General features: G+C 44.8%; 1 protein-coding gene across 5 annotated transcripts in view; it reads right to left on the reverse strand.

Annotated features, from left to right (window-relative positions):
- Positions 1 to 10,000, reverse strand: part of vcla (vinculin a) — a 133,103-nt gene that overhangs the window by 31,598 nt on the left and 91,505 nt on the right. For all 5 annotated transcript variants that reach the window (XR_006023282.1, XM_042065602.1, XM_042065600.1 and 2 more), the window contains 2 exons: positions 5,030 to 5,220; positions 3,410 to 3,609 (listed from right to left, as the gene is read on the reverse strand). Coding sequence is in view for 4 of the 5 variants with exons in the window: in XM_042065602.1 (XP_041921536.1) it covers positions 3,410 to 3,609; positions 5,030 to 5,220 (391 nt within the window). In the remaining variant the exon portion in view is untranslated. The remainder of the gene's footprint in view (positions 1 to 3,409; positions 3,610 to 5,029; positions 5,221 to 10,000) is intronic.

The raw sequence follows: 10,000 nt of genomic DNA on the forward strand, positions 1-10,000 counted from the left end.
GATGAGGAAAAAGCTGAGGTTGTGTGTTTGTACAACACTTTTTACAGCTTTGAAAATATTTAACATTGTTTCATGTGTAATTGAGATTGCAGAATTGTGGGAAACTGAGGAGTCAGTGCATCACCAATCCCTGTAATTGTAGTGGTAGTAGGCCAGACCTAGTAGGCGCTATTACATATCTAGATATGGCACTGTAGAATGGTTGGGGGGGGGGGCATAAAAAAGTTTGAGAACCTGTGGCCTAAAACAATATTGGTCGATGATTGTTTGCTCTGAAGTGAATAGGTCGCGATGGTCTGTCATTTTTAAAAAGTGGGTCCCCAGGAAAAAAGTTTGGGAAACACTGGTGTAGATAGCGGTTTTTAGACTCTAGCTCTATGACATTATGGTCCTCTATGACATTCCTTGCTTGATGTGGTAGCAGAAACACATTAGGTGTAGATGGCGGTTTTTAGGTAGTGCACCAGACCCCTCCTTAGGTCAATAATGGCCACACCCCTTGGCGCGTTGCTCAATAAAAGAGACGTGCAAGATAAGAATAAATGTTGCACTGGGATAATAATCCACTTTCCGCCAGGTGCCGGTTTGTGAAGATAGGGCCCAGTTTCTCAAATCACCTACTTGCACACTTCAAATAGGCGAGACACTACAGGTGAATAGGGTAAACATTTTAACTAGCAGATATCACTATGAAACATTCCAGGATGACTACTTAAATTAATATGATAAAAAGAAAAATATTACAAGTTTTCTGTAATTTAATGTTTAAATATACAAATAATGCATTTTTTCTAATTTAATATGCAATAATTTGCATACATTTTAAAAAGAAACTAAATCTGCACTTTGGATAAAGCCAGGTTCCTTTTTTCATTATGTTAACATATAAGATTGGAGAGTTACTGAGGGATTTATAGTACATTATATATCTACTTGTGTTGTCCTATAAATTAGAATATACTGTCAATAGCCTTAAAAATGTTTGCCCTGTTTTATGAATAAAATGTCAAATAAATCAAGCTAGCAATAATATATCAACAAACCCCTCTAAAAGTAAGTCTTGTAAATATAGTTGGGTATGAGGTAAAATAGCCCCACATCATCACATACCCTTCACCATAGCTAGGGATTGGCATGGTGTGATTTCAGTTAGCCTAATAGCTGGTTTGATTTGCATTGATAGATGATCTTATGGAAAGTACCCCATGCCAATCTCTAGGTATGGTGAAGGGTATGTGATGATGTGGGGTTATTATTCCAAAATTCCATAATTCCAAAGGCCAAGGGAACTTTATCAGGATGCATAGTATCCTGGATCCATGAAATAACTGGCCTTTAACCCTTAGAACCCGATTGACGCAAAGTGCGTCAAAAAACACACCCTTTCTTCTCGGTCACATTGCTCCGGAACCGTTCATCGCAGCGAAATGAAAATAAAAAAAAAATCATGAAATGAAATCAAATTGCATCATATTAACTGTCTATACTTCTCTGCGTTCACCTGCGCACCCATTACTCTCGTTTGAATTACTCGCGAACCCGTGATCGGATAGATATGACACGCATGTCAGATGAGAGAGGAGACACAGAGCTATCATTTGATACCAAGTACATCCTTCTGGGTTATGAAACAGACGAAGTGACAGCAAAATAATAACTTCATATAGCTGGACTTACCCCACGTTTTTGTCTGTTTTTTTGGCAAAGCATGTTCATAATCCGGTTTTGAGATCCTAGCAAATTCCTGCATGGCATCCAATTCAAGGCTCACATTGCATCCCAATTTGTTCAACAAAGAAACACCTTTTTGCCTCTACTTTGTTCATGGCAATGCAGTAATAAGTTGAGAATCATTATGAGTGCATACACCATAGCCACACACAGGCTAACACGCAAACTCGGGTCAAGTCAGGTCAGATCAGTTCGTGTCACAGATATGGAGCGCAGAAAGGTAATTTTTCATCACTAAATAAAAAATGCCATTTATTTCTGTAAATCACACACCATATATTTCTGTAAATTGCTCAGCCCCAGAGTATCCATCCAACATGGCAATTATATTGCCTGATTCAGGACAGTCTGTCCTACACACACATGAAATGCACGTAGAGCTATGAGCTTGCTGTGGTGAGATACATGTCAAAATATAAGAATTTTTATAATATGCTTTTTGTATTTTAATTCTTTAAAAATCGAAATAAAATCAATGCTATTACTAATACATGACATTATGGCAGATCTGAATAGCCTAGACTCTGCTAAAAAAAACAATATATAATATGTGTGTGTGGCACTTACAATGACCAAAATAAATCCTTATGAATAAAGGTAGTGAAAATGCCCAAAAACAGCTTAGGGTTCTAAGGGTTAAAAAAAAAACTGCCTGCCTTTATGGAAATTTAACATAGGGGTGTGCTTACATATGCCCCCTGCATTTTAAGTAAAAACATTTATTTATTTACGATACATTATTCACTCACAAAGAAAATTGGTGTCCTTAAAGTTTGAAGTTTTCCTCATTTTTTAAATCAAAGCATTCCGTTCAATTTCCAAAGGATGATTTTTTATTCCTCTTTTTAGTCAACTTTAGCATGTGTGTGCTAACTTGGGTGTATTCACAAATGCTTAGCGCTATATGTAAGTGCTTCTGAAGTGGAGATTTCGTTCTGAGAGTGGGAGAGGGAACTCATTTTGAGAAACCAGCCTTGAAACAGCCAATAAGATTCCGTTCTCAGCCTAGACTCGCCTTTGAACTTTCATGATTGGTCCATATATTGATTGCATTGTCATGCGTTTGCTTTTGTTTATATGTGTGCTTCTCTGTGTGTGTGTTTTTATGGAATCAAATCAACGGCATATATATTTTGTGGCTGTGAAAAGAGTTTTGCAACTGTATTAAACAATTTGTGCTGGTGCACGGAAACTTTGTACTTGTAGAAATATTTTGTGCATGTGCAAAAAAAATTGTCTTCGAGGATATGATTTGCAAATGAGTAGAACCTTTTTGTAGTTGTAGAATTAATTTGTCTGTGTGCAAAAAAAGGCCTACCTGCAGAAATATTTTGTGAAAAACATTTGTCCACTGGGATTTAGTTTGAACGTGTGTCGAACAGCTTTACGCTTACAATTAGGCAGAAATTGGGAGACATGCGACATCTATCGTGTGCAAACTGGAGCTACAAAGCTACAAAACTTTTTTACAGACACAAATTTTGGCCTCCAGTACCATACCCTGAGGGACTCCAGTAGTTGTGCAGCAACAGGGTGTGTGTGTGTGTGTGTGTGTGTGTGTGTGTGTGTGTGTGTGTACCACACCTTGAGGGACTCCATTAGTTGTGCAGCAACAGGGCGTGTGTGTGTGTGTGTGTGTGTGTGTGTGTGTGTGTGTGTGTGTGTGTGTGTACCACACCTTGAGGGACTCCAGTAGTTGGGCAGCAACAGCGCGGGCCTGTGGAGTGTCGGCCTCCCCGCGGGCGGCCTGGTCAGCCAGCGTCATCATCAGCTGCTCGACGCGGTCACAGCGGCCCAGCAGGTCTTGCCGGTAAGGAGCGGGCAACGAGTTGCCAAGGCGACGGCCCTCCGCTACCAGACCCCGGATTGCTGCCTGACCTGGGGTGGGGGGTGGAGAGGGAGGGAGGGAGAGAGGGAGAGAGAGAGAGAGAGAGAGGGAGAGAGAGAGGAAGAGAGAGAGAGAGGGAGAGAGAGGGAGGGAGATGCAGAGAGAGAGAGAGAGGGAGAGAGAAAGGGAGAGGGAGAGAGAGAGGAAGAGAGAGAGAGAGGGAGAGAGAGAGAAAGAAAGAGGGAGAGAGAGGGGGGGTATATCATGTGTACGGTGGAGACTGTAGAAAATGGCCCGATGTGATGACATGACCCACTTTGAGTGTGCTGAACTACTGAAGAGAAGAGCAGGTGTGGGCCTGGTTAGTGCTTGGATAGGAGACCTCCTTGCAAAACTAAGTTGCTGATGGAAGTGATGTTGATATGTGGCCAGTAGGTGGCACTCTTCCCTCTGACCAAAAATCAATCCCAATGCCCCAGTGCAGTGACAGGGACTCTATACTAAAGGAAATGCCGTCCTTTGGATGAGACGTTAAACCAGGAGAACCAGGGCTCTCCAACCTCGCGTCCTCCGAGAGCTACTTTGACCAAATGGTCCTGGCTGAGCGCCTTTTTTCTTCCGAGAGCTACTTTGACCAAATGGACATGGCAGAGAGCTTTTATGTTAGCAGTATCATGCCATGTATTCACATAGCTGATCTCCACCCAAAACTGCTAAATCAGATTTGTATGCTTTTTAAAAGTTCCTTGCAACTCATTTACCTTCTCTCTTTATAGACTGTGAACGGGATCAAAAGAGTATATACTTATACTGGTGTCCTGGCTCATTCAATCTGCATTCTAATCTCTAATCTAATCACCCCCCTGTGTAATCTGCATTCTAATCTCTAATCACCCCCCTGTGTAATCTGCATTCTAATCTCTAATCTAATCACCCCCCTGTGTAATCTGCATTCTAATCTCTAATCACCCCCCTGTGTAATCTGCATTCTAATCTCTAATCTAATCACCCCCCTGTGTAATTGGCTCATTCGTTTCCTCACTGTCCACCTCAAACTGGTGTATGGTGGCCATCCTGTCATGTAATGGCTGCCCTGCATCACCCAGGTGAGTGCTACACATTGGTGGAGGTTAGTGAGGTCACCCAGGTGAGTGCTACACATTGGTGGAGGTTAGTGAGGTCACCCAGGTGGGGGTTAGTGAGGTCACCCAGGTGGGGGTTAGTGAGGTCACCCAGGTGGAGGTTAGTGAGGTCACCCAGGTGGAGGTTAGTGAGGTTTCTCCTTCACTGTAAAGGCCTTTAAAAAGAGCTATATACTGTAAATGCACTGTGTTGTTGTTTAATGGCAAACAGATTAAGATACACCTGTGTGTGAGTTTGTATGTGTGTGTGTGTGTGCGTGCGCGTGAGTGTGTGTGTGTGTGTATGTGTGTGTGCGTGCGTGCCTGCGTGCGTGCGTGCGCTCCTTACCCACTCCACCGTCATCAGCGCTGGGGTTGTTGATCCAGCGTATGGCCTGGTCCATCTTGCCCTCCAGCGTGAGCGCGGCTTTGGACGGCCTCATGTTGGCGATGGCGCGGTTGACCTTCACCTGCAGGGTCTGCAGAGCCTCCCCGACCTGCTTGGCCAGCGCTCGCGCCTCTGGGCTGCTCCCCTTCCCCCTGCGGGACCGTGCAGAACGGAGGGAGGGAGGGAGATGGAGGAAGAGAGAGAGATGGAGAAACAAAGAAGGAGAGAGAGATGTATATGAACAAGAGAGAAACCAAAAGAAAGAAGTGAACACACACAGATTATAAGTGAACAGACACAGATTATGATCCTAAAGTGAACACACACAGATTATGATCCTAAAGTGAACACACACAGATTATGATCCTAAAGTGTGTGTCAACATTATCACACACACACCCTAAGGTAATGGTAGTCACGACAACTCAATCTGCACAATCTTACACCAAACTCAAAAACTCACAACCTCTGACACGGGATACAGAAGCATTCTAGCAAGTTCTTAAGGTGCACAGCACTGTTCCTGATGTTCTTAAGGTACACAGCACTGTTCTAGCAAGTTCTTAAGGTGCACATCACTGTTCCTGATGGCTACCATTACACTTACAGCCCCTTAAGAGTATTCGACTCAAACCCACCACAAGGGGCAGCAGAGCAACACGACTCATAGCCCAGCATAGTAAGGCTAGTTTTACCCAAACCCACCACCAGGGGCAGCAGCGCAACACAGTTTATCTATATATATTTCCATAGAACCCAAACCCACCACCAGGGGGAGCAGTATATCAGCACAGTTTAGCTGTATATATTGCCATAGAACCCAAACCCTCCACCAGGGGGAGCAGTATATCAGCATAGTTTAGCTGTATATATTGCCATAGAACCCAAACCCTCCACCAGGGGGAGAAGGAGATAACGAGCATGGGAGAGTTAAGTTTCCCAAAAGCACATAGTGTATCTTGAAGCGCTCATGATTATACTCTACAACAGAGCCCTGACCCACCACCAGGGGGAGACGCAGAGCAGTTGATTTGTACTTAGTGTCTCCACCACCAAAGGGAGACACAGAGCAGTTGATTTGTACTTAGTGTCTCCACCTGAGGCAGGATGGAGGCCGGGTGCCCCACTTTAAACACCTGCGACATAGCACCCACGCTGGGAGGGACGGCCACCTGCCTGACACGCACGCCTGCAGCTGCGGCCTGTGGAGAGAGGAACTAGCTGTTAGCATTGCTATCCTTGCTAACCCTGGGACCCAGTAGCCCAACAACCAGCTGAGAGGGGAACTAGCTGTTAGCATTGCGACCCCAGTTAACCCTGGGACCCAGTAGCCCAACAGCCTGCAGAGAGGGGAACTAGCTATTACCATTTATATTACAGCTAACCCTAGGACCCAGTATCCTAACAGCCTGCTGAGAGAGGAACCAGCTATTAGCATTGCTATCACAGCTAACCCTGGGAGCCAGTAGCCTGCAGAGAGAAGAACTAGCTGTTAGTATTGCTATCACAGCTAACCCTGGGACCCAGTATCCTAACAGCCTGCTGAGAGAGGAACCAGCTATTAGCATTGCTATCACAGCTAACCCTGGGAGCCAGTAGCCTGCAGAGAGAAGAACTAGCTGTTAGTATTGCTATCACAGCTAACCCTGGGACCCAGTATCCTAACAGCCTGCTGAGAGAGGAACCAGCTATTAGCATTGCTATCACAGCTAACCCTGGGAGCCAGTAGCCCAACAGCCTGCAGAGAGGGGAACTAGCTGTTAGCATTGCGACCCCTGCTAACCCTGAGACCCAGTAGCCCAACAACCTGCTGAGAGGGGAACTAGCCATTAGCATCAGGGCTCAATGTTAACTTTTAATAGTGGTTAAAAGTGGTTGCCAGCTTGGCAACCATGAATGAGGATTTGGTTGCTAAACCAAATATGGATGGCAATTGTAATAATTTGGTATCCAAGGGCAACCTGCTTAGCATTGTTATCCTTGCTAACCCTGTGAGCCAGAGACCCAGCAGCCTGCAGAGAGAAGAACTACCTGTTAGCATTGTGACCCCAGCTAACCCTGGGACCTAGTGGCCTAACAACCTGCTGAGAGAGGAACCAGCTATTAGCATTGCTATCACAGCTAACCCTGGGACCCTGTAGCCCAACAGCCTGCAGAGAGGGGAACTACCTGTTAGCATTGCGACCCCAGCTAACCCTGGGACCTAGTGGCCCAACAACCTGCTGAGAGAGGAACCAGCTATTACCATTGCTATCACAGCTAACCCTGGGAGCCAGTATCCTAACAGCCTGCAGAGAGCAGAACTGTCCCTTAGAATTGCTATCCTTGTTAACCCTGGGAGCCAGTAGCCCAACAGCCTGCAGAGAGAGGAACTATCCATTAGCATTGCTATCCCAACTAAACCTTGAACCCAATGGCCCAACAGCCTGCAGACTAGCCATTACAAGGATACAAGGATACAAGGAAGTTTATTGTCACATGCATATAGTTACTGGAAGTAAGAAATGCAGTGAAATTATGTCTGGTGTCAGCCTATTTGTGCATTAATGGGGGGGGGGGGGGGGTAAAAAGTGCAGTAGAAGAGGGTTTAGTAGATTAAGTGGCAAGGGCTGCATAAAAAATTATGCATGTGTGTATGTGGGGAGAGGGCAGTGTGCAATATGTGTGTTGGAGAAGCTTCCTCATGAGACAATGTGCTGTGTATTGAGGGGGGGGGGGGGGCAGTGTGCTGTAAGTATGTTGGGGATGTGTGTTGGAGAAGCTTCCTGATGAAATAATGTGCTGTGTATGTAGGGGGGGGGGGGGCAGGGACTTACTATTGCAAGCAGAGTACTGTATGTATGATGTATGTGAGTGATGACAGTGAAGATGTGTATGTGGGCGGTGCATTGCTATCACAGCAACCCTGGAGTGAGTGCAGACTAGCCATTAGCCGTTGCTATCACAGCAACCCTGGAGTGAGTGCAGACTAGCCATTAGCCGTTGCTATCACAGCAACCCTGGAGTGAGTGCAGACTAGCCATTAGCCGTTGCTATCACAGCAACCCTGGAGTGAGTGCAGACTAGCCATTAGCCGTTGCTATCACAGCAACCCTGGAGTGAGTGCAGACTAGCCATTAGCCGTTGCTATCACAGCAACCCTGGAGTGAGTGCAGACTAGCCATTAGCCGTTGCTATTACAGCAACCCTGGGAGTGAGTATGCCTAAAGCTGCGGCCTACAGAGACTGAAATTAGCCGTTGGTATGGCAACCACTGCTAACCCCAGAACCCACTGGTCCAGCATTCTGCAGACAGAAATTAACTGTTAACATTGCTACGAGAGGGCAGCCGTGGCCCACTGGTTAGCACTCTGGACTTGCAACCGGAGGGTTGCCGGTTCGAGCCCCGACCAGTGGGCCGTGGCTGAAGTGCCCTTGAGCAAGGCACCTAACCCCTCACTGCTCCCCGAGCGCCGCCATTGTAGCAGGCAGCTCACTGCGCCGGGATTAGTGTGTGCTTCACCTCACTGTGTTAACTGTGTGCTGTTTGTGTTTCACTAATTCACGATTGGGTTAAATGCAGAGACCAAATTTCCCTCACGGGATCAAAAAAGTATATATACTTATACTATACCACCACTAACCCAGCGAGTGTGTGGTGTGTGTAACGGTAGTCCATAGGTCTACGCACGATAGAGGCCTTCAGTTTCCCAGTGTGTAGTGTGGGCGCTAGACTCCTTCAGTTCTCCAGTGTGTAGTGTGGGTGATATCTCATGAATCATCAAGAATTTACATGAGTTCTGTCATTTGTGGCATCATACATGAACAACACATCAACTAAAGCATTAAGTATGGTGGGCACTCATTATTTACTAATTACTAATCATTGTGAATTATGATTTATTAGGAATGATCATGATGATTTCTTTTTCTGCCAAAAATGTGGTCATCGCTACAGGGATGTTAGAAATTCAGCAGGGATGTTGATCAATGTATACATTGTTTTCAATGTATACATTGAGTTTTTTTAACTTTAATTAAATGTTGCAGTTCTTACAAACACGGTGTTATAGATTCAGTAAGGTACCGAAATCAAGTACCGTCAAACACGCTATTCCTGTAGAAAACCAATTACATGCCCACAGGTAAGTCTGCTTTAACAATAGGATGATAGGAGAAAACATCATTACAGCTAAGAATTCATCTTTAGAATTCATTACTTTATTGATCCCCAAGGGGAAATTCTGGTCTTTGCTGGTGTCCCAAGGGGAAAGTTTTTTTTAGATAGATAGATACTTTATTGAATGAGTACTGAATATGATATTATAATATATTAGCCTATTATTAAGCAGAATTTAGGCCTGGCTGCGTTTTGTAGAACCATTTAGTAGAAAGATGCATCATATAAGATTTGCAACGATGTGACTCACAAAACAGTCTTTGGTAGCATAAGTGACGTCGCTCTATCTGCCACTCGTTGTCTAGCTGTGTGGCATTCTGAAACGTTGTTAAATTTGGGACCATTAGCCTATCGCTCGTTTCAACTTGGGACCTTGCAGTCGGAATTGTCGTTTGTTTATTCAAAGTCTCAAGTCCAAAGCCTGGGCTAATCGAAGTGTCAGTTTATTGCACATCATTTTAACGTCATCTTGAATAGCCACTGCAACAATATCTTTTGCATTTCTTATCCAAACAATGTCAAACTTGGCACTGCACTTACTCGTGCCTGTAGCAAGACACCTGCCACGTTTGAAATCAATCATCGGTTTGAGAGATATGCGAATAACAGACACACACACACACACACACACACACACACAGACAGACAGACGAATTTCTAGATAGATGAGCCTGAGTGTATCTTCCTATTGTGCGTGTATGTGTTTCTCAGGTCAAGTAGCTTACGTAACAGTCAGCAAACCAGTGAATGGATGTGTGTGTGTGTGTGTGTGT

This window comes from Alosa sapidissima, chromosome 16 (genome assembly GCF_018492685.1).
Source record: "Alosa sapidissima isolate fAloSap1 chromosome 16, fAloSap1.pri, whole genome shotgun sequence".
NCBI lineage: Eukaryota > Metazoa > Chordata > Actinopteri > Clupeiformes > Clupeidae > Alosa > Alosa sapidissima.